At 45.0% G+C, this 25,617-nt stretch overlaps 1 protein-coding gene across 2 annotated transcripts in view; it reads left to right on the forward strand.

The window, feature by feature from the left end:
* Positions 1-25,617, forward strand: part of LOC135912822 (angiotensin-converting enzyme-like) — a 92,792-nt gene that overhangs the window by 58,121 nt on the left and 9,054 nt on the right. For both annotated transcript variants that reach the window (XM_065445363.1, XM_065445364.1), the window contains 3 exons: positions 16,287-16,384; positions 18,976-19,145; positions 23,621-23,745. In XM_065445363.1, the coding sequence (XP_065301435.1) occupies positions 16,287-16,384; positions 18,976-19,145; positions 23,621-23,745 (393 nt within the window). The remainder of the gene's footprint in view (positions 1-16,286; positions 16,385-18,975; positions 19,146-23,620; positions 23,746-25,617) is intronic.

The raw sequence follows: 25,617 nt of genomic DNA on the forward strand, positions 1-25,617 counted from the left end.
ACTGGATAAATGCTAACGTAATTCATGCTATAGCGGAAAGAGATGTCTTGTGGAAACGTTCGAAACGTTCCCCCCAAAATCTAACACTTCGCACTGCGTACACAGCAGCTAGAAACAGGGTAGTTGCCCTCATTAGATCGGCAAAACGGCTGTATTTTTTACGTCAATTTAATCTTGCCTTGAAAAACCCAGCAAAGACTTGGTCTTTAATAAATCACCTTCGAGGAAAAGCAGACTCGAGATCTGCCATTGATTCCTTTTCGAACGACCCCGCAACAACGGCTAATCTATTTAACCGTCATTTTGCTCGTTCGTCTGACGGAGCTAGTCAAGGGCATGCTCTGGACTGCACGATTCAAAAATCTGTATCTGCCTCAGCCTTCCTGCCGAAGTTGTCGGAACTTGATTTACGTAGGATTATTTTTAGCTTCAGACAGAACAAACCACCCGGTCTTGATGGCCTTTCAGCGCGCATGCTCCAAAGAAACTTTGAAACCCTGTCGGGCATTCTTCTTTTTATGCTTAACGGGTTTCTCGATGATTCTTCTATCCCCGAAAGACTCAAAACTGCTTTAGTCAAGCCACTTCACAAAGGAGGAAAAAAGGATGTAATTGAAAACTATAGACCCATATCCATTTTGCCTATACTGTCCCAAGTGTTAGAAAAGTTTCTTTTGGAAATAATGCTTTCCTTCATTAATAAGTTCTCGACAATGTCCCCTCATCAGTTTGGTTTTGTCGCTGGTAAAGGTACTACTTTACTTTTAGAATCCTTCTCAGATGAAATTTTTTCCGCTTTCGACCAAAATTTGTTTAGCATTGCATTATTTCTAGATATTAGTAAAGCCTTTGAAACAGTTAACCACGGCATATTGTTGAAAAAATTACATTTCTTGGGCTTCCGGGGGCCATTTCATGACATACTGAAAAATTATCTATCGAACAGATCACAAACAGTAGTATTAGGCAATCACTCTAGCTCTATTTTGCCTATTAAAGCTGGAGTCCCTCAAGGGTCCATTATAGCCCCGCTGCTGTTTAATATTTTCATGAATGACCTTGCGTCCACTGTTTCAAAATGCACAATTTTTCAATACGCCGATGACACCGTTCTGCTAGCAAAGCATTTATGCTACAAATCAGCAATCAATATGTTACAAAAAGATGTCTATAACGTAATATATTGGTTTTCTAAAAATTTTCTTGTAATCAACAATTCAAAAACAAAGTTGATTTGCTTCAGAAATCCCTTAAAGATGACGTTGATAGATGAACCTATCCTTTTGCATAATAAGTCATGTTCGCATTGTAGCTGTACTCCAGTGGAATATGTGCAGTCTATAAAATACATGGGCGTATTTTTTGACTCAAACCTGTCGTGGGAATCGCATTTAGCATATTTATGCAGTAAACTACGAAGCGTTGCCTGGGTACTCTATCACTGTAAAAGTATAGTTCCTTTTTCAGTCAAAAAAACAATTGTGAACGCTCTTGCATACGGAATATTAAGGTATGGCATCACAATTTTCGCCTTCTGCGCGTTGGGAGAGCCGGGTAGACGCTCTTTTAAAAAACATGCTCCAGAGTGTAGCGTATAATTCGCCTCTGATTTCTTCTCCAGACATATTTACCGCCGTAGGTTTTCCTTCGTTCCGCTCATTGTTCGTTGAAACAGTGGTATTACGTCATTTTTAGAACTCGGATTTCAAAGTTGAGCATAAGCCTGTGCGCATGCTCCGTTCGGGCTTGCGTTTCACTGTGCCTCGTTCCGCAACGAGATACGGTGAGGCCCGGCGATGTGTGTACGTTCCTAATCTGTTTAACAACCTGCCAGAAGGCATTTTCACAGCAACTTCGAAAATATCACTGAAAAAGATGATACGTGCTCTGTAGGCTAAACATGTTACATATTAACATTGCTTTGCCTTCTCATCTCAAACAACATTTATGAGGACATTGTTTCAAACATTCGAATTCTTGCATTTTGTGTTTTATGTTTTGTTCGTTTTATGTAAGCTTGAAGTGTAGGGGCTGCTGCAATAAATTTGCGCAGCCAAATGTATTGTCGCGCGCTTTTTGTAACAGCGTCAATATTTTCTTTGATATGTGATTGTTCTCCTATCTCAATGTATTGCCTTGCCAATTCTGCAAGGCCATGTCCCACAAGCCCTTGTAGGCTTAGACAGGCCTGATTATAATGCTGTACATGTGTTATGGCAATAAAGATATTATTATTATTATTATTATTATTATTATTATTATTATTATTATTATTATTATTATTATTATTATTCATGGTCTCTGATAAACGAGGTGAGAGGACTACCTTCAAATTTGGCTAAAGATATTCAGAATCATTTCGATTCAGATTTATCAACAGTCGTTGACAATTTCAACCAATTTTTTTCTCAGTTTTCTGGGGTATCTAAGCAATCATGCTACACTGGCAACACTGCTACTCCTGTAATTGAATCCGCTTTCTTGCCCACTTTGACAGAAGAAGAGCTTTACTCGTTATTGGGCAGCTTTGGCAGGCATCAATCACCAGGTATCGATAAAATTCGCATGTTTGATCTATACAGGAACTTTGGCTTTCTGAAAAATGTCTTGCTCGAAATCCTAAATGGGATAATTACAAGCGGAAGTATTCCTACGCGGTTAAAAACGGCCGTAGTTCGACCACTTCTAAAAGGTGGTGAAGCTAAGTGTGTGCATAATTATCGCCCCATTTCTATCCTTCCTAGTATAGCAAAAGTTCTAGAAAAACATGTCTTCTTAGTAATGAACAGCTTTATTAACAAAGCGAGGGGGTTTCCCGACTGTCAATACGGTTTTATTGAAAAAAGAGGCACTCAGGCTTTATTAGAAGAATTGAGTGACCATTTATTTCCTTCTCTATAAAAAAATCTTGTTTGTTGCGCACTTTTTTAGATGTGGCAAAAGCCTTTGACACGGTATGCCATTCGATTATGCTAGAGGAACTCTACAATTCAGGTTTTCGAGGACCTTTCTACCGAATGCTACGCAATTTTCTTACAGGTGGTGGTGGTGGTGGTGGTGGTGGTGATGTTGAAGCAGGCGGGGTTAGCCTGGCATACATAGCCGGCAATTGTTCCGCCTGATCCTCCTTCGAGTTGAGATCAGGGGTGTGTCACCAGCTGTCGATGAGCCCCGTGTCTCGCAGGAAGGCTATCAGCAGTCGTTGCGCTCTCTTCCTGAACGCCGCGGGCCCTCCGGGGAAAACAACGTCCTCAAAGGTCCTGTGCGTGAGACCGCTTTTTTGTAGCTTGTCGACCATCGCTTTTCTTTCTGTGTCAAACTGCGGGCATAGCCAAATGAAATGTTCGATGTCGCCAATGTCACCACAGAAAGCACAGAGTGGGGAAGCGCGAAGCCCAGTCTTGAATAACCAAGCTGGGGTGTACGCGGAGTCGGTCCTGATGCGGTATAAAAGGGTCGCTTGTTCGCGTGTAAATCCATGAGTCACACAGGGTTCGTGTGGGTTCTTGTGCATCTCTCTAAAGTGAAGGCGGATTGCACCCTTAGAGTTTTGAAAAGGTTTTGGAGCTTTCACTGTTGGGACACATGTAAGCGCTAGGCGTGCAAGGGCGTCAGCTTCCTCGTTTCCATCAATTCCTACGTGTGATGGAATCCACTGAAACCTTAATGCTAAATCCTTTGCTCGTTAGGTCGTCAATCAGTGCCAGAGACTGCCTTGTAAATTTCTCTAGAGGTAGGCCCCGATGTAATCTCTGTAATGCTGACTTCGAATCCGTCAGCACCACGACATCACGTGCAGAGAAGGCCCGTAGTTTCCGCAAAGCCGCGGTGATTGCGGCGCTTTCTACTGTTGTAGAGGAAACCACGCGATCCAGTCGGCCAGACCATGACACATCAAGGGATGGTATGCAGAATGCCGCTGCACAGCTATCTGTTTGTGCGCACACCGAACCGTCTGTGTATACTTGTAGGTGGCTTTGAAACACAGTGCTCAAGTGGTTCAGCACAAGAAACTTGGCTTCGGCAGTTGAAATGGTGCGTTTCGTCGGTAGGTGGGGTACATTAAGGCTGCAGGTAACGTCCGGAAAAGACCATGGCGGGTCAAGGCGGCTTAGTTTAGGCCATTGCAGTCCTAAAAATCGGAAGGTGTTCAGCGCCGCATGAAAATGTGAGCCAGTTCTTGCTCTTAGCCGTCGGAGAAGCGCCGTGCCAGCGCGTGACTCGCCCAGCCTTAATAGCTGCGTCAGCAAGGCCTGAGATGCCAAGAGGCGGAGTGGGAGAGACTGTGCCTCATTAGTGATTTTCTTGTTTGAAGCTGCCGTTGGAACTCCCATCGCCAAGCGAAGTCCCTTTCTGTGCACTGCCTCCAAGCGCTCGAATTGAGTCGCTGACGGTGATATCAGAGGGAGCTGATAGAGAATGCGGCTTGTTATCAGTGCAGCGTTCAGTTTAAGCATGGATATAGGATTGTTTCCCCAACGTACACCTGCCAATCGACGAAGTGCGTTGATTCTTTGCACTGATGCAGCCACAACACTTTCGACCGCACCACGCCAAAGTAGCTTGTTGTCGATGGTGACGCCCAGGAATCGAACATGAGTTGCACAAAGAATTGAATGCCCTCTGATATTCAGCGTCAGACGTGTTGACTTGCGTCTCACTCCCGGGAAAAGCATGAAGGCAGATTTTTCTGCTGATAAAGACAGGCCAAGCGTCGATAAGTGGCGATCGATAGTGGAGATTGCGGCCTGGGCTATCCGGGCCAAACGTTTGTGTTGGTACCCCGAGATCCAAATGCAGATGTCATCTGCGTAGATGGACATTATAACTGCCGTCCGACCTACTTTCAGGGCATCTGGGAGGCTGGCCATGGCAACGTTAAAAAGCAAGGGAAACAGGACACTTCCTTGTGGGACGCCGAGGGAAATTCGTCGTTTGTCACTCATTACACTTCCGAGCTTAACTTGGACACATCGGTCACTGAGAAATTCATGGACGAATCGAAGAGCATTTCCAGAGACGCCCACGGCTCGGAGTCCGTTGATGATGCCTGTGTGAAGCACACAGTCGTATGCCTTGGCAACGTCCATAAATATGGCGAGTGTGGAAAGGCCGTCTACGCGATGGTGCTCGATATGGCTTAGTAGATCCAAGACACTGTCCTGGGCACTCAACCGCGGACGAAATCCGGTCATACATGATGGCAGTCTATTTCCTTGCTCAAGATACCAAGTTAACCTCGTAGATATTAGTCTTTCCATCAACTTTGATACGCATGATGTGAGCGATACTGGCCGATATGAGGTGAGGTTTGCAGGATCCTTTCCGGACTTGAGCACTGGAACCACCCATGCTGTCTTCCACGCTTCTGGGATCTCTCCTGTGCTCCAGACGTGAATAAATATGTCCAGAAGGGCTCGTTTTCGTTCATATGGCAGATTTGTCAGCATCTGATTGCTAATCGAATCGGGACCCACAGCACAGCGTCTTCTTAATTTGCTAAGCGCCAAATCCAACTCACGAAAGGTGAACGGCGTATCCATGGTATGTGATGTCTCAGACAACAGAGGGTTCGATACTCCTGCTGATCTGCCATATGTGTATACGTCTGCAAAATCTTCTGCAAGGGTTTGCAAATCTTTTCCTTGCTTTAAAGCAAGTGCTTCAAATGGCCTGTGTAGGCGAATCTTTCCAGATAGGCTATTCATTACTCCCCATATTCTTGTCATGGGAGTAAACGCTGATAAACTCTCACAGAAAGCAGCCCATTGAACTCGTCTTAATCTTTTTGTGTGACGACGGATGACAGCGTTTATCCTGTTGTATTCAGTTTTCGCAGATAGATTTCCCGTTTTTCTCATTAGTTTTCGTTCCGCTCTCCTACGCGCTGCGCAGAGGTTCTTTAGTTTCAAATCGGGAGTAGGGAAATGGTCTGGCAGTTTCAACATTGAGGTAGCCACTCTTTTGCTCCGCAGCATATCTGCGAACAGCTCACCAGGGGATTCATCCAACGCTTCTCTGTATGTGTCCCAGCGGGTCACAGCACAGAATTGCCGCCCAGCAGTGTGAAATCCGGTGATGGTGGTGAAGATCGGAAAGTGGTGACTGCCCATCCTGTCTGGGGCCGTTGTTGACGATACGACAAGGTCTGTAGAATGGATCACGAGGTCTATGGCACTCCATGAATCTGGTGGTCTGAAGAAAGTTGGTTTGCCATCGTTCGCGATACATAAGTCAGCAGCATCCATGGCTGCGACAAGTTCCTTGCCTCGGTAATCTGCAGTCTTATGTCCCCAAAGCGAATGATGTGCGTTAAAGTCGCCACATATTATTATAGGAGAGGGGCAACGAATTCAAAGGTCCTTTATGAACGCCTCCATGGAGACCTTCCTGCGCGGGCTTATATACACCGACACCACACTGAGTTTTCGTTTTCCTAGGCACACTTGCACAGCGGCGACTTCCAATAAGGTAGAACAAAGGTCTTGCACTGGTAAGGTGACGTGAGGTATTTCTCGCCTGATGTATATCATCGCACTTCCGTTTGCAAATGATGGTATACTCGGATTTCCATGTCTGATGTACCCTGGGATCGTCCTCCCATTTGGGAGACCGGCCTCCGAGAGGGCTAGAATTGGTATAGGTATGTCTCGAAGGAAAAGGCTGAGTTCGGAAAGACGCTGTAGAATGCCGGCGCAGTTCCATTGCATTATTAAGGGCACTTTTGGACGACGGAATGGACCAAGTGGGCGAGAAGCTGCCATTATGTTACTGAGGGTACGGGGAAGTAGAGCAGAGTATTACTGACTCAAGAGCCAGCACTGCTTCCAACATATCCTTCGTTGAACTAGCAGGCATCTTTGCGACGTGGGAACGTAGTGCCGTGAACAAGGCGCGTATCACGTGCTGGCAGTTCTCCTGCTGACTGTTGCCAAGTGGTACTTGAGGTCGGTTTACTGCGGCCGCATAGGTGCGTCTTTCGGACTCTTTTCGAACAGGTTTCTCAGCCGCTGTGACCGTTTGCGTTGGCTCAATAACTTCGTTTATCGGTGTGAGGCGCGGGAAATGAGATGCGTACTCTGTTTCCAGACCAGTTAGTTGTGGCGCTCTGGACGTCTTCTTCGTGGTCGATGGTGCGCTTGCACTCTTTGGACCCAGAACAAACAACTTATTTCTCCGCTGAGCAGCTGTCCGCGCAGGACATCGACCGTAGCTAGCAGGATGGTCACCGCCGCAATTTGCACACACAAAGTTGTCTTTAGTTGCACAAGTCTTAAAGTCATGAGGTCCCCCACAGCGCTTGCACCTCTGTTCTCCACGACAGTACTTAGCGATATGTCCGAAGCGCTGGCACTTAAAACAGCGTGGTGGTGTCTCCACGTAGTCGATAAGCTCGTGTCTGCTAAAACCAAGGTTGATCTTCTCCGGGCGTTCAGAATTTGGAGCAAATGTGAGAATCGCCGAGTTAGTGCGCCTTGACTCCCATTCAGATGACGAGGTTTGGACCCGACGGGTGATTCTTCTTGCATGGAATACTCCCTAAGGTCTCAGGTAGGTGAGCACCTCTTCATCCGAGTACCATTTAGGGACTCCTCTAACAATGCACGTGTTTTTCATATAACTGTGCGGGACACGGGCAGATATGTCTATGCCGCCGATATTCTTGGTCTCTAGAAGGACGCTGGCTTGTCCTTCTGTCTCTACGTCTAATAGCAATGCTCCCTGTGCTGTGAAGTGGCTCTTCACTGGTGCTCCACCAAGGATCGTTTCAAGCTCAGAATACAGGGCAATAGGGTTTACTTGCCTTAGATCAGCTCTTTCGGATGTTGCAGTGATTAACACTGGAATGCCCTCCGCCCTGTCTTTACGATGGCGCACAATTCGGAAACCACCCTCGGCCATGTCCAGGTCTGAAGGGTTTGCCACGTTGTCGCCCTCGATGATAGTTGACTCGTCGTCAGATTCACCAGTGTCTTGTCGTTTGCTGTCAGGCTGGCTTGTGCAAACCAGCTGGCGTTTCTGACCCGGTGTCAGCCCTTGGGAGGTCATGGCGGGGTGCTCGTCGGTGCCAGCTTGGTTCCTTCTAGCACCTTGTGAGGCGGCGGGTGGCGCAGCACCCGTCAGTCTCCGATACGGAAGGTACCTTTTCGAGTCGACCGACGTCTTGAACCGTTCTGATCAGTAACACTAGCAGAAAATAACGAAAATAACGATAAATGTAGGCAGAGCTACTCAGACAGGCTAGCAGCAGACTCGTCGTCTTCTTCCTCCCCCCAATTTTCTTACAGATCGCTCCCAGATTGCTTCCATTTCAGACATTTCCAGTTCCCGTGTTTTTCTGAAGGCCGGTGTGCCACAAGGTTCCATACTGTCTCCCTTACTTTTTGATATATACGTTAAGGACATGTGCAACGTGCTATCTGTCTGCAAGTTATTTCAATATGCAGACGATACTGCAATTTTAGCCACACATGTGAATTTTCCAGACGCATTCTCAATTCTTCAAAACGACGTCGGGAAATTAATGGATTATTTTGGTGCAAATGTAATTGACATCAATCGTTCTAAATCAAAGTTGGTTTGCTTCCATAGCCCTATGAAACGTGTTTCACTTTCTTCTTCACTTTATCTGCACAGCTCTCGATGTATTAATTGTTCCTGCCCTCCAATAAAATTTTCGGACTCTGTGAAGTATTTGGGCATTTGGTTTGATTCTAGTCTTCTTTTTTCTACTCACTTGTCTTACATATGTGCCAAACTTCCTAAAATCGTCTGTTTACTGTACCGCATCAAAGTGTTTTTACCCTTGTCTGTTAGGAAACTTTTGGTCCACTCGTTAGCCTACAGTGTGCTCAGATATGGTATTACAACATTTGTACATTGTTCTAGTACCTGGCATCACCGTGTAAATAGGTTGCTAAAGTGTATGTTAAAAAGTGTTATTTATGACGTACACAGACCACAAGGGATGAACCTTTTTGAGATGCTAAAAATGCCGAATATGCGCTCACTGTTTGGTCAAACAGCGGTATTGAAACACTTCTGGTCGGATACCTTTAAAATCCCCACTGTGCCTTGCCGTCCTTTACGGCGTGCAGCTGCTTTTTCAGTTCCTCACACATGAACCAGATTTGGCAGATATACTCGAGCTTTTTATGTTCCAGATATATTCAATGCACTTCCTTCTGAAATTTCTTCCTGTAAGTCTGTACGCGACATTCGCAAAACTTTAAGGGCATTGTACACAGAATGATTATAGGCGTCGTATTTTTATTTCTCCTGTCATTGTTGAAACATGTTTTCGCTCTGGTCGTTTCTTCGCTTCTCTTTTTCTTTGTTGTTGTTTTTTCGTGATCCTCTTCTTCTTTTTTGTGCCTTGTACTTTATCACTCGCTACCTTAGTTTTCAATATCTTTTTGTTTTGTTTTTCTGGCAAAAGAGAGAAAAGTCAGTTTCTGGATGAGTCTTGTTATTGACTGCCGGGTTTCACGTGACAAGCCACTGTGATGGCTTAGGCGAACCCGATTTCTGTACTTATACTTGCATATTTGATAATAAATTATTATTATTATTATTATTATTATTATTATTATTATTATTATTATTATTATTATTATTATTATTATTATTATTATTATTATTATTATTATTATTACCACGATTACTATTCGCGCGAGTTCTTCGCGAACGAATTGCTTGATTAGGTCCAGGAACGAAGAGGGGGGGGGGAGCATCACTGGAACTCTCGGTTAAAGCCGAAACCGCGTCGTCCGGTGCTGCAGCTCAGCGCGTATTGGCTGTTTGCGGAGCTCGTCGTAGCTCTGGCACAGGTTAATGACCTCGTCAATCATTTGAAGATTTTTCGCCAAGGGCATCTAGAAGGCGCCTTCTTCTATGCCCATCATGTCATTCTTGATCTTTTCAGAGACGGCCATAGCGGGATTCACGCGCCTGCAAAGGTCAACTACGTCTTCAATGTAGCTGGAGAAGTTTTCACCCTCTTGCTGAGTGCGACGGCGCAAGTGTTGTTCTTCGCACAACAGGGCTACCGAAGACTTCTTTGAAACAATGGGTAAATGCTGTCCATGTGGAAAGGTTAGATTCAGGAATCCGGAACCATAGATTAGCGACTCCAGAAAGATAGAAGATGACGTTTGTCAGTTTAGCTGCGCCATCCAATTTGTTATGCGCACTCACACGATCGTATGACGAGAGCCAATCGCCCACGTGATGGCCGTCGCTGCCGCTGAAGACTGGAAAATCTCGTTGGCGTAGAGCGCCGGAGCAGACGACAGGCGATGCCACGGGAGGATAGGTCTACGCAGCGTCTTGATTCATGGCAGAAACGGTAGGGTGCGTGCGGCTGCGGAGTTCCAGGTTTGTAAAGGGCCCAGCACGTCCAGCAAATGTCAAGAGGCGTTATAGTTTAATGATGAACCCTTCAGACAGCAGAGCACCGCAGCGAGAGGACACAGAGCTTAGGCTACACAGGCACAAGGCCTCCAACCACTCGTTGTCATCGTCTGTCTCCAGGCAGTTCCTGCTGCTCGTTCTTCTCCAGTATATTTTAATTATTTATTATGTTGCTATCGCAAGCCTAGTTCGCTCATGCAAAATCCGGCAATGTTTCTGAGATCGTAGGCGCGTGCGTCAAATGAGTTTCGTGCATTCATCCCGCTTGACAGCTAAATCACATTCGGGATGCTGCGCTAGGCGGCACTGCCTTCGGGACCAGCCCTAATTCGCTGGTCATTTTATCTTAGCAGATTACGCTGGCAGAAGCAATTACGCCATCGCCCCTCCTTTATGGATGGCACAGGTCGAACACATTTTAACGTTTGTTTGCTGAATTGCTAAGGCTATCACCTTTTTAGTAAAGGCTGCATTACCTACACATAGGTACGTATGAATATATAATACTTAGAAGTAATGTCAAAACAGACGCTTACACCACTTGCACCCATCCAGTAGCTATGTAGAACCCAACAATCGCCATGCTGCAAACACGTGTCAAACGGCCGGAGTAAAAGTCATGCCGCCACCATCGTAAAATCGTTCTCACCATCTTCGTCGCCTTGCTGCTGCCGTAGCACACAATTGCTCGCTATACACAAACACATTGGTTTAACTGCTAGCGCTTTCGAGAAACCGAAAGAATGCTAGATAGCCAGCTTTCTTTAAAACACTTCGCATTATATCGATTGCCACAGTGCGAAAGATCGCCATGCTTTCTTCACTGGGCGATGACTAGCGCCTACGGTGTTCCGCCGGTGTCATCTCGCGCACCATCAAAGCGCAACACCTGCAATAGCACGGCCGGCATTCTTTATCACTCCGGCGTTGTGAGGGAGAGACCTGGTGCCTGCCTGGACGCTGTTTCGCCTGCCGAGCAGGAGTTGCGTTGCGTCCTCAATTGCGGTATCATGCTACACCTACGTACATTGAGAACAAGGTTCCAGTGATTAAAGGCCAACAATAAACCTTACTATAGCTGTCAATTCTTCCCCCTTTGAAAGGAATTACCATTTTGTTTAACTTTCCTGGCTCGTGAGAACGAAAGTGCAGCGGCAGCACGCAAAAGACACAATTTTATTGTCAGCAGTTGATTGCAATGTCCGCTCAGCCGAGATCACTGTTTTTATTCCAAGAAAATGTATGTTTCAATTCTCTACAAGCAGAAGACGCTTTCAGTTAAAGTAATTTTTCATTTAATAAGGTGTTATGATCTTCAATTTCGTAGAATGATCTGAGATTTTCCATTTGCGCTGTTTCATGCAATGTCGGCTCAGTAATTAGCGCTGAGTCAAGATCTCTCTTTCCGTACCAGGAAAACTTCCATTCTCGCACGCAAGTAAAGCTATTTGAAGAAGCCCCTGCTAATTTTTGGAGGTGTTATTTTTATCGTCGCGGAACGACGTGCATCGATGCTTTCCAATTGTGCTCAGTTTTATTGCGTTTTATTGTGTTTGATCTGTGCTCTAACCTCATTTCTCTTCCAAAACATGACGCATTCCGTTACGAGCATATTGCTGACTATTCTCGGTATGACGCTAACTGGTGTAGCGAAAAAATCGTGGTGAACTGGCATGACATCACCCGCAAACATCTGTCTGTCAACATTAAATGACCTAGTGGCTTCAATGGGCATATCCAGCGGGCGTATCCAGTCGTCCCTGTGACACATTTCAATTTGCCCTACCACTGAGATAAGCCGACGTTAACGTCGATATGGGCCGTGCAATTACCAGTCTCGGCCCATTTAAACGACAAAATTTGCAGCCCGTCCGCCCACCCACATATTAGCGAAAAAGTCGCTGCACTAGGAGAAGAACGCTTTTCATTAAACGTTTGCACAATTTTTTTACTGCTCTAAGGCCACATCTTGTGAAATTTCCTGTCACAAGGGCCGTTAAAGTAAAACTTCATGACGCTCCCTTGGCAGGGCACTTGGGCGTCTCATGCACATATGACCCTGTACGCTGTCGCTTCTTTTGGCCAGGTCTCACCCGCTCCGTCCGAGGTTAAAATGGCACTTCTGGGACCTTTCAGCCCCAGATGCGATCCACGCTTCCAGCTGGATATCTCCAGCCAGTCCACGTCCCGCCCGAACCCTTCTTGCAAGTTGGTCCTGAACTTCTTGGACCATTTCCTCTCTCGCCCTCCGAAAATAAATGGGTCGCCGTCACTACCGATTACACTACGCGATATTACAAGAGCCCGCTACGCCATTGCAAGAGCCCTAATCACAAGTCAGCGACTGACGCCGCCAACTTTTTTCTCTACGAGATCAATACATTGCACAGTGCTCTGCGCTAATTACTAACTGATCATGGCCATTGCTTTCTCTCGGCAGTCGTCGAAAACATCCTCCGCTCCTGCTCGACAAAGTGCAGATTCATCACGTCCTACGGATCATCACGTCCTCGCGGATTGCCTCAACCGAACGATCAGCGGCGTGCTTTCGAACTACGCTGCGGCCGACCACCACGATTGTAATCTTAATTTGCCATATGTGACGGTCGCGCATAATTCATCGTGCCATTACGCCACCGGCTATTCACCGTTCTATCTATCGTACGGCCGAGAACCCGCGTTTCCCTTGGACGCCTCGCTGCCCTCGCCCGCACGTTCTATTACTGAATACGCGCGCGATGCGATCTCGCCGTCGACGCGTGGCAGCTCGCCCGCACCCGTGTAGAGGCATAGAGCATCGGAGACGGCTCTATGATTGCCACTATCGCAACGTGCACTTTTCGTCGGGTTTTCTAGAGGTTCCCTGGTCACCTGTGTGCCGTGTGAGCCTTTCCGAAAAGCTGCTCTCGCGTTACACTGGTCCATACTATGTTGTGCGACAAGTGATCGATGTCACATTTGAAATCGTCCCCGCCGAAACCTCAGCGACATCGTCAGCTGCAAGTGACATCGTTCACGAAGCGAGGCTTAAGCCCTATACAGCGCACCTTTCACCACGCATGAGTAGCTTAAGCATCGGGACGGTGCTTCTACTGCCGGGGGTGATAATACGGAACAGCCACCATAGTGTAGCTACATTGAAGAAAAGGAAGACGACGTGTTCCCGATTGATATAGTGTCGCATTTTAGCGACCATTGGTCTGCGTGAAACTTTATTGTAAATAGGCTCGCGCATCAGCTGCACGTAACAATATTAATGGGATAGCGCTAAGGGTCCAGTGTCGCAGATAATCTGGTGTCGGCATCCGGCACCGGCGTCCCCGTGAGCGGACATTCCCGTATATATTGAGGTGCATGTATATGCCACGCTTTGCTATGTGACACGTAGTATATGTTCGTTATATTGTCACACCGCTCTATCGCCAAAGTAGCCCATACCTTGTCTTACATTCTTCACAAAGTTATTCCTCTTAAATTTCGAGAATACAGCCCACAAACAAATGTTAAGAAACAAAACAACGACAGCGCATGCCTTTTATGGTAAATCACCTCGCGCTGAAGTACTGAAAGTGCGAGACAAAAACACAAACCTCAAAATTATGTATTTTTATTGGCGCGGCTGTTCACTGCCCGCGGGATCGGCACACGCGGCAAAAGGCCGGTTTTCTACCAGAAAGCTTGCCATCGTGCATAGCGTTTGCCGCCAGTATTTCCCACTAAACCTGACGGTTACATAAGCGGCAATTGCCGGGATGCGTGAGAAGCAGTGAAGGATCTTTGAATACTATCGCATTCCACACTTAAACGCGAACTTAAGCGTCCACGAAATTTTTCGAGCTCTGCCGGAATAGTATTTCTTAAGAGAGGATAAATGTCGGCTATGTCGATACCACCACCACCGCCAAGTTGACAAATTTGTTCCCATTGAGCACATCAATGGCCCATATATTTATACACACATCTTTTTTTTTTACTTTTCCTTTTGGACGAAGCTGAATATTTGATTGCCAGAGGAAAGCCGCAGAAAAACGGCACCAGAATTTACATGACAATGCGAGTTATTTTTACAGATTAACGCGATAGCGTTAAGGACCCCATGTCGCAATAAATCCGGCATCGGCGTTCATCGTCGGACATCACTTCTACAAAAAAATTTCGTACCAAATTCAAAACCATGCATAACCAGCCAATCTTCTAACACCAAAGTTGCGCACAACTTGTATTTCATTCTTTACAAAGGTACTGCTCGGAATTTTGACGACGGCTGCACACTAACAAATGTAATTAAGAAAAGCACCAACAGCGTATATTTTTTTATGTTAGCATTTCTCATACTCAAGCATTAAAAGTGCAAAACAATAACAGGAGATAGACCCACGCAAGAGGCCGCATTTCTACCAGAAAGCTTGACATCGTGCATAGCGTTCGCCGCCAGCGTTTCCCTGTAAAATTCACGGTTACAAAAGCTGCAGCTTCCGGGAAGCATGAAAAGCAGTCAGGGGTCTCTGAATGCTATCGCGTTCCCCTCTTAATGGCAAAGTTTAAGCATTCTCCACATTTTACAGTGGAGCTGTTAGAACCTCCCTGGGTTTCCCTTGACGTTCGCAGCTTCGCCGAGCTGGGGTAAATAGAGCTGAGACAAAGTGAAAGCAGAGTATAAAAAAATTGGAGGCTTATCAAGGTTAAGCCCAGTGGATGCGACGCATCCACTGGGCTTAACCTTAGCGTATCCTTAGCGTTTGGAGGCATCTTGACCGCATACACGCCCGGCGCAAAGACGCTGGCGCGGTTGCGGGCACAGAGACTGACGCGACGGCGGGCGCGCGCCGCTTCATCCCTGGCGTGACGTCACATATCACGTGATGCAGCGATGGTGGCGCCGCCGCCGCGTCGCGCGCGACGGCGCGAACCAAAGCGTGGAGGCCTCCGCCGGGCGACGTCCGACGGCGCGATATGAGGCCCCATCTGCAGCCGGTGTGACGTCATCACGTGACATCACATCATGTGATCTCACTTCAGGGTCAATGGTGGCCACCACCGGGAGGCGACCGACGGCGCGATATGAGGCCCCATCTGCAGCTGGTGTGACGTCATCACGTGACGTCATGTCACGTGACCTACTTGAAGGTCACTTGAAGGTCAATGGTGGCCACCGGCGGGAGGCGACCGACGGCGCGATATGAGGCCCCATCTGCAGCCTGTGTGACGTCATCACGTGACGTCATGTCACGTGACCCCACTTCAGGGTGAATGGTGGCCACCGCCGGGCGTCGCGCAAGGCACGAAACCTACGTTAATATGCTTCGCATAAAATAGCATCGAGCAACATAGCGACATGGTGAGGGTGGGTGGAGCCTAGCGGGAGAGAACGAGCGGCGCGGCTAGGACACAGGTGGTGGCACCGTCATTGCTCTCCGATAAAAGTCCGCGCACTCGCTTCGGCAGATTTCAAGAACCCACTAGGTACACGGCGTCGGTGAAGCGCCTGGCACACGACTCCGACGCATATGGTGTCCGCACGAATGGCTTCTGTCGAAGCGGGCGCCTCAAATGGCGCGCCGTCCGAGCCGAAACCCCCCACAGAGGCAGACGGCATGGATTGTTCTGAAGCCTTAACTTCCCCCAGCTGCGCTGGTCTCTAGCGTTTGCGATAGCGGTGCCAGGGATAATGTTCTAAGTAATTACTACAACCATTATTCCTCGACAACTGATTGGAGAGAACAGCATATTCTGCTACATGAATGGTGCGTCCTTGCCTGATGTGATACGTTGACCACAGATTTTATAGAATAATGGTAATAATAATTCGAATGCACCATCAAACAAATGCGTCTGTCTTCCCTTATGCCGCGAGATTTGCGCTTTTTACGCAGGTCACATCCACGCCCAGCACTGGACTGGAATAACGGAAATCACTACGCCATATCCAAATAAACCTGCCATGAATGTCACAGATACCATGTTGCAAATGGTGAGCAAGATAATTTGAAATCAATTCACCCGTAAATCGGAACTTGAACGGTAGCGCTATTTTTCACGTAAACTGGGCAGCCACTTTCGGGAGTGAGGCATAGAATGCCGTAGCAAATCGTGATATCATATTGCACAGATTTTTCGAAGGACGGCGCTTGAATACCGCTGGCACAAAATGCATAGCAGATTTCGTTTCATGAAAGTCATTTAGCATTGCATCTGACACTGCAACCAGTAATGCAAAGAGTAATGGAGGTATGCGAATTGAATACAATATATGAGCTGGGTGTTTTTTAAATATGCAATATTTATAAACATCCCCTGTGACAGATAGCAGAATTAAAGTTTTTGCGCTGGCTTACTTGAACACGAGGGAAGCACTTGAACTTTAAATCTAAGTGCTTAACGGGGCAATAGACAAACATTTACTGAATGGTATTTGAGTTAAGTAGCATATAGGCCACCTTGATATCGCTGAATTCCAACCGGTGAGTTTTGGAAGCATCTGTACTCGGAATGAATTGTCAGCATGACGAAGCTTCTGGATGTTACTTCTCGAAGTGGGCGTTCAAATATATTAGCGTTCAAGTTAATTTTATGCTTCAATGAATAAAAAGCTATTTTGCTAAAAATTGAAGGGAAACAACATTTCAATCTTACTGCAAGTTTTACGACACATATGTTAAAACTGGTGTCATCCTCAAAATTCATTCAAACTGGATGAACCTTCCAAAGTCGTGGGCATCTTTTAGGGAACTTTGATATCTGTAATACTGTCAATATTTAGAAGCTAACTAGTGAAATTGTGTCAATTAGATGAATAAGTGTTTTGATTTTTCGTACTAGCAATGCTCGCTTGTTGTTCGCGTAAACCAGCCCAAACAAATGAAATTATGTTATCTGCAACATTTATTTCTCAAAAACCAACTAGGCAATAAGCAATAAAAGAATTATTGGTGCTATTTGACAAATATGTTGCTTTTAGAATGTGTTGTCAGATGAACTGAGGAGCTTTATTGAAGAATTAGAGAAAATGTGATCGCATCCGGCCACCATAAACATCTCTATGAAAACAAAGAAACCCCCAGGCCGCCAGTACATAGGCTAATGTAGTGCCCTTTGAAGAACTTAAGAGGAATGATTCACTATCGCACATTGTTTTAAATGACTATAAGCGTGGGGAGTCTTGTCAGGAAATACATTTCTTGGCCTAAATTGGTACAACTTCGTAGGCTGCCTAAGACGAGGAATGTTTATTTAAAAACTTTTAAAAATGTGCGGAAATGGTACGCTGCAGGTGTTCGATAAAAAACTGGGTTATCCTGTGCGACAGTCATTGTTTTCCCACACTAGAATTAATCGGAACAGTTTCCACTTGCGTGCATATTTCTCTCTGTAAGTATTCCATTTGAACGGAACAACAATTTCGTATTGTCGAATAGCAAGCTTCCTAATGGCATTGGAATCGAATAGCAATGTGTTTTCGTTTTCACGTAATAGTTCTGCGGAAACCCGCAAGGTAATTAATAGTAATTATTAAATTAATTAATGAAGTAAATAATAAAGGGTGGATGGCTGATTTTACCTTTATTATTTACTTCCCTCCATCTTGCGGGTTTCCGCAGAGCAATTACGTGAAACTATTGCCTTTGCTTCGAGTTGTTGGAAAATTCTACTTCGCCCTGCTAGCCGCCTGGTTAGCTCAGATGGTAGAACGGCTACCCCGAAAAGGCGGTGGCCCCGGGTTCGTGTCCAGGACCAGGACAGATTTTTCTTCAACTACTAGGCTTTTCTTTCGAGGAACCTGCATGTGACCCTTCGTAGCAATGGCTACGAAAGGGTGGATGTCTGATTTTTCCTTTGTTATTTCAGTATTCATTTCCTTTTAAAATCTCAAATGTTCCTGCAAGCTTACTTCTCGTACAGCAAAAAAAAATGTGCAGGTCTAATGCATATTTCGGAATCTATGTAAGGCGAAGCTTTTGTGCCGCGATTATTTAAATGCTAAAATTTAACCATTCCATTTCCACGTCTATTGCGTAAGGGAAGCCGGCACGCGCATGAGAACTCTGATATTGGCTTGCACTATTTCTTACTTATTTTAAATGTACACCCCCCCCCCCCCCCTAATGAGCCAATCCGCCGCTGTTGTGGTGTGTGCCATTGTATGGAAATCATCATTACCGTCTACTCACGGGGATTATATGGGAACGAACTAGTTGCCATTTGCGCGTTGGAAGCATACATGCAATTGTTGCATAATGTTTAGAGAATAAGACTTGCTGTGCTGGAATGCCCAAGGCTGGATCCCGTCATCAGGCACATAATTGAATTTTCCTTTAGGCACGAGCAACTCGGTAAGAGACAGCAGTCAGAGTCTGGCACAACCGAGCAGGGTTCGGAAATGAAGATTCGCTGTAAAAACAGAGAGAAGTAATAGAAAGCAGCAATTTGTAGAGACGTTCTGAATCTACTTTGTGTAACGAATGCACGGCTGTTGTTACTGGAGGTTAAGATTTCCACAATTTACTCAGTGCAACTATGTAACCCTGTTTCGAAATTATGCCAAATGAGTTGCTTCATCTACAGAACATGACTGTGCACGGCATATTTTTGTACGCGGAGGAGTTTTTCACCTCAATGGGTCTTCCTGCAATGCCAAGCACATTTTGGAGGCGATCGTTACTGGAAAAGCCGCTGGACAGGAAAGTTGTTTGCCACCCTTCTGCTTGGGACTTTTACATCAACAATGACGTCAGGTGTGTATCTGGAAACAATGTTTTCTATTTGACTCTACTTTTGAACGCATCTGTCGTTTGTATGCCTGTTTGACCTAACGAACTGCATCTGAGAAAACCTTATAAAAGAAAAATAGGGCAGTTCATATCACCGGTTCGCAATTTTAGAATACAGAACAATTTATGTGTGTACGCAACACACACAAACACACACATATATGTGTGTGTGTGTCTGCGTGTGCGCGTGCGCGTATGTGCGGGCGTGCGGGCGTGTTTTATGTTAACGTACACTTAACTCTAAATATCACCCGTTCAATTTAGCGCAAATCTACTTCTTTAGCAGGAATACCTGAAGAGAGTATACATTACTGACACAGGAAATCACTAAGCATGATTGAATAGTTATCAAACTTTCCCAAGTTTATATGACAGCTGATTACCCTACCTCACCTATTGCACTACACAAATTGAAGCCAGGGATTTCATAAGGGACATGCTCTTGAAATGAATGTTGAAACCAGCACCAGTTTTGAGGTAAGCGCCATCGAAGTTGAACTAGAAACTCATTGTCGTGCCACTTACTTATTTAACACAGCGCCTTTTTAGTCACTGAGGCTCAAAAGCTACTGGAACACAAGTGCATTTCGTCACAAATTTGCAGAACTCATATCTCGAAACTCGTTTTACCCTCAGAATTTGCTCAAAGTAGTTATTACATTAAACGTCTCATGCTGGAATTCGTAATTTACTACAAGTGAAGTAGAATAATTGGTTTGAAAGTTAATTAGCAAAATTTTATTGTAGTCATTTTGTCAGCTTAAGTTTTTTTAATAATGTCTACCTCTGAGAATCATCCACTTCAAGCAGTAGAATTGTGCTACACCTGACGGGTGATTTTGAAATATTCTGTTTACGATACAATGAAACACCCCGGTACGTATATATACGTGAGTGCATATGTGTGTGAATTTAACTACACGGATATCCTGTAGAGTTAATAAGGAAACACGACTATTTAAATATGTATCCCGCAGTGTCAACATTGCATCCAAATGCATGATTTGAGCCAGCCATACGGGAAACCGATCACTGGCTCCAGACATGCTAAAAGCTCACGTTACCAATTTCAGAAGATTAAAAATCTCTGATTAACAAAATGCTCGTCCGACAAATTCCAGTTGGACGAACTGAGGTCCCGATCGTATACCACATTGAATCTTCGATGTCTACTGATCCAACGCTCAGCCGTAATCGGTTACATCAATCATTTTCAACACCTGGGGATCACTAATGAACGCACGAAGTCAATTACGCAAGCCTTCTTTTCTTTTTTTTTTGTTGCACGCAGCAGGTTTTCAAAAAGAGCGACAACGCATCAGTACCACTGTGTTGGAAGGGAACGAAAGCAACAAACGAAAAAATAACAATATTGTTGACCACAACGATAACGTAACCGAAACGTTATTCATTTATTTGTTTCGGAGTGAGACAGAAATATCTTTTATCCGTTTTGAAATCAAGGGGAAGTCGGAAATCCCAAACAACCGACGTCATACAATGTCAAAATTAGTGCGTTCCTCAGGGGTCCACAACGGCGCGTATCCCAGGCCGGCATATTCCAAGTGATAACCGCTCGAGCACTCCTCTAATGTAGGCCTGCCTCTCGGTGCGCTAGCAGATAAGCATCGCAGCAAATCCTCGGGTTCGCCCACTAAAGAGCTTATCATTTCGTTTTCTATGGGTAGAATGTTTTTCTACTGAGTTTAACAATTAATGTTTTATTCATTTGTTTATTCGTTCATTTAGACCTTATAGGAATACTGCGTGTAGAAAAAAAACGTGCGAAGGTGGTAAATTGGTGACATTACAAAACAATGCAATTTGCTTTTACATATATGGCGTTAAAGATACCAGACTCATTCCAAGCCGTACAATAAATTATGAAGAAAACTGGTTTTTAAGCATTCCCCCATTAAGAGAACACTTTAGGAGTACAAATCAGCGGGCTACTGCGCGTTTCCAAAACAACTTGGCCTCAGCCGACGCGATACTTGGCTATATACACAGAGGGCGGCCGCAACACTCGCTCTCAGCTAGACCATGCTAGACGCTCGCAGAATGTCGTCTTCTCGCACTCAAGAGAACTGTTTTTTTTTTTAATCATGGGGTTTTACGTACCAAAACCACTTTCTGATTATGAGGCACGCCGTAGTGGAGGACTCCGGAAATTTTGACCACCTGGGGTTCTTTAACGTGCGCCTAAATCTGGCGCGCGGGTGTTTTCGCATTTCGCCCCCATTGAAATGCGGCCGCCGTGGCCAGGATTCGAGCCCGCGAGCTCGTGCTCAGCAGTCGGACACCAGAGCCACTGAGCAACCACGGCGGGTACTCAAGAGAACTGCATGGGTGCAAAACCTGTTTTCAGAAGACAGAATTTTCAAGGTCTAGGTTTTTCAGCTCCTCGGCGTCATCTTCTGCGCGTTCTGCCGACGCAAACAACACACTCTAGTGTTATCCCTCTTGCCAATCGCTCGCAGCGTCTTCGACAAGCGTGAACATCGAAATAAGGTCTATGTTACGCGGCCATAGAAATCGTCACAAACTTGTCTCACTAAGATTCAGTACACGCCGAACTAACTGTTGCCACGGCCGGCTTGCGTTTTGCTGTGTCACAACCCCAGGTGCGGCGAGCGTGCCTCAAAAATATAAACAACAGTTACGAATTACAATAATCTTGGACGTCAGAGAATGCGTCACCAGCTTGTCCCAGTACGATTCAGTACACGCAAAACTAACTGCAACACACAGCCGAGCTGCTTTTCGCTGACTGCGTCACAACATCGGGCGCGGCGAGTATGCCCAAAATCTAGCGAAATGAGTTACAATGATGCTGGGGCTCACAGAAAGCGTCGCAAACATCTCTTAGTACGAGTCATTAAGGGAAATTAACTCCAACAAGACGGCCGACCTGTTTTTCTCTAACTGCGTCCCAAGTCTTGGTTCCGTGCCGTAAAAGCCAAAATTGCTTGAAATGCATCGCAGATTGTCAAACAAAATTTCTCACCTTGCCGTAGTCCAATAGTGCAGCGGTGCCATGCCGGAGTGCAGAAGGAATGCAAGGACACACCGGGAGCCCAACACGCTACCTCTAAAAGAGATGGGTCGCTGAACAGACGAACTTCATATGCACAACCGGCCTCGCTGGCTTCGGTGGCCTTCGTGGCGCATCACGCATGCATCTGCTGCGCCTGGCGTGCCGTTAGCTGGTTGGTAGGTAACGCAAAAAAGTTAAGCCGCAAAGTAGAAGTTCATTTATGCGCACGACTTTTTAGTTTTAGTGGGAAAGAATAAAATGTCCGTAAGTTCATTTCACATTGTTTTTATCCGATGCTAGCGTCTACTAACGGATGGAATTAACACTAGGCGTGACGTGATTCCTGTTGCCAGTTTTCGCCGAGTGCCCCCTCTTGTTAATTTTTTTTTCTCTGTGGTATCGCTTCGCGCTGCTTGAAATAAACTTTTCAAGATGCCTAGCAAGAGAACGGCATGGCCAACGAGCCACACTGGTGGGCGGATGCCGGTTGAGCTTGTTCTCCCGGAATGAATTTGGCTGGCATTTATTATTCCGCTAAAATAAGGAGCGTGAGTTTTAGGCATGACTTCTTTAATCTGTGATTACCATCTTGGCTGACTGTCTTTATGTCTAGCATTAATATCAGTTCCTTCACTCGTTCGGGTAAAAGATAATGAGTCGAGTGCTTTCTAATAGCTTCTCCAATCATTTCAGATAGTCAATAGTTGTGTATTTCTGTGCTAAAAATAGCAGCGAGAAAATTGCCTAATTATTGACTCATTCAGATTTTTAACGTAACTGAAATGCGTCTTCTGAACGCTCAGTTAAAAAAATACGCTGTGTTTGCTAATACAACTAGTACAACATTTAAGCAAGCGTTCTGTCTCCTTGAAGAAAATTCTACAATGTAGCTGCAGTTGTCAGAATGCGAAATTGGCCCGATTTTATTAATGGAATTCAGGAGATGCAACACGTAAAACGTCCTGCATGACATTTCTTTACAGATACGTGGCTTATGCTACGTTGACATGTTCAGGGGTGTTATGGAACGTTACAGGTAAACATTTGTGTTAGCAATTGCGTTTTCTTAATTTTTTTTTCAGTTGGAACATTGCAGTGGTATTCTTCAAGCAACGCGCTTATGAAAATGCAATGATGAAATCGATATCCGGATGCAACGCGCTGTACCGTACTTAACGTTTCGTCTAAATTTAAAAGTGAAATTCTAGGTCGAACAAATTGTCATTTAGCACATCGCATTTGTTTTTTGAGATCCCGTGAGTCATAACGTGGCAATCCATTTTATCTCCTGAGTTTTCGCGGCTTACTGTGCCCGTCATATGAGCCCACGTGTTTTTGCTGTTAATATCCAGTTATTTGCTATATAAGTTAAAGCAACATTTATTTTGTATTACCTCCTTAGGATCAAGCAGTGTACTCAAGTAAACATGGATGACTTCCTGACGGCGCATCACGAAATGGGTCACGTGGAGTATTATTTGAAGTACGCAAATCAGCACATCGTCTTCAGAAAAGGAGCCAACTTTGGTAATGCCACGTTAACCTGTAGCCGAGCAACCTTCACGACTACGTCGACGCGATTGTTCTGCGCAGGCAGGTTTCTGTGCATAGACGTATTGTTGTGCAGACCTTCAAAATGAAGATAAACATAAAAAATAGGGAGTTTATGAGCAACTTTACCTCAGCAGCAAACACATTGAAAGAGAGAAATGGTCTTGCTTGGCGTCCACGGTACCGACTTTGAAGGGGTTTCCGGCATTAAAAAGACAGAATAGAAAGAGAGCCTAGTGACTAGAGCAAGCATAGATTTATTTTAGGACATCAAAGCATTTATCTATTTAAAAATTGAAGCTTGAAAAATAAGTTAAACATTGAGCTTACAGCTGTGTATCTTAGTAGTAAAACAGAATATTACAACTGTTAGGCTGAGGTATCGTAAGCAGACAACATTTATCCCTTATAGAATCACATCAAATTTATACGTTAAATTGTTATAGAAAACTTGCAAAATCTTCGTAAACATTGTACGTTACGTAGCGGTAATCTGGTGTTGCGCAATCCAGTCCCGAAGTTATGTATTCGTAAACCTTGTGCTTTATTGTTTTTATTTTTCTCTTACTCACCAATTGTTGGAAACATTTGTGCAATATTTAAGGTCGTACATAAATATTCCGCTTTCTACATTCGTAAGAAGAAGTTTCTTCTTTTAGGCTCTGCAAATCTTGTTGATATCAGTTCAGCTTTTCTTTACTAGGAGTATTTTGGCATTTTGGGCTTACTTGTATAGCGACAGCGGTCTAGGTCCTGGAGTAAGCGCTTCCTTAAAACTACCAAGTGAGGTGCCCTAGCGACTTCACCTAAATGCAGTCAAGCTAAGAGCACGTATTACAAGACAAAATAAGCGGTGAGGCTATCTATAGGCACAACTACCAAAAGAATAACGGAATAAGTCCTTCGCAAGGTACCTTGCCGATTTTTTTACGTTAATGCACCATCACATTAGTGATAAGCCACATGTTTTCGGAGCACGGCTTAAGTATATAAGATTGCACTTGATCGTGGGGATATTTCTTAAACACTAAAAGCCACAGATCGTGAGCTGGTCTTATTGCAAGGCTTCTTTGTAAGCATGCGAAAGGCATGCAATTTTTGCTTTGTTTTCAGTTCCATGACCAATATTTTTAAGATGACGGTCGTTTTTTCAAACGGTGATTCTTTCTAGTATCAGTGCATTCAAAAGTATAACATGGCAATGTCACGTGGAGTTACAGCTCGGAACGATAGTATGAGCTTTGTAAGGGTCTCTGTGGTGGCTGGTGCTGAACGAAAGGAAATACCTACACGGTGGGAAAGAGGGGTCACGTTCAATTTTCGGGGCCCCGATATCACGACGACCTCCTTAAAGACGTAGAGTAACTAGATGTGTTTCAATAATTGGATGTTCGAATCGAACCAAGTGTGAATATTTGAAAAAAGCACTCCTGAATATCAAATCAAATAGGCATGACCTTGCAATTTTTCAACAGAGCTAAATATAAATATTGTGTCGAGTTGGTGCAGCAACGAAGAGCATGTTTACGCTATTTTTTACCTGCATATTAAGCATTAAGTACTAGATGTCACGCCAAGTACAGGGCTCTCAGGTGCTAACGTGCACTCCTTACGCGTCGCTGCATGACAATGACAGTAAAGAAACAAGAACACACCCCATCGCAGCAGCATCACGTAGGGTGCAGTGTTCTTGTAAGTAGATATGAGAACCACACATTGCTGAATTGGGATGCAAACATGTGGAAACTGCACAAATAATAAATGACTTTACACCAACTGGAACAAGACACAACAAAGTATTCACACAGAAGCACGCATTCATAAAACAAGTTTTTCACCCTAGATCTC

The sequence above is a fragment of the Dermacentor albipictus genome, chromosome 8 (assembly GCF_038994185.2).
Source record: "Dermacentor albipictus isolate Rhodes 1998 colony chromosome 8, USDA_Dalb.pri_finalv2, whole genome shotgun sequence".
Classification (NCBI taxonomy): Eukaryota; Metazoa; Arthropoda; class Arachnida; order Ixodida; family Ixodidae; genus Dermacentor; species Dermacentor albipictus.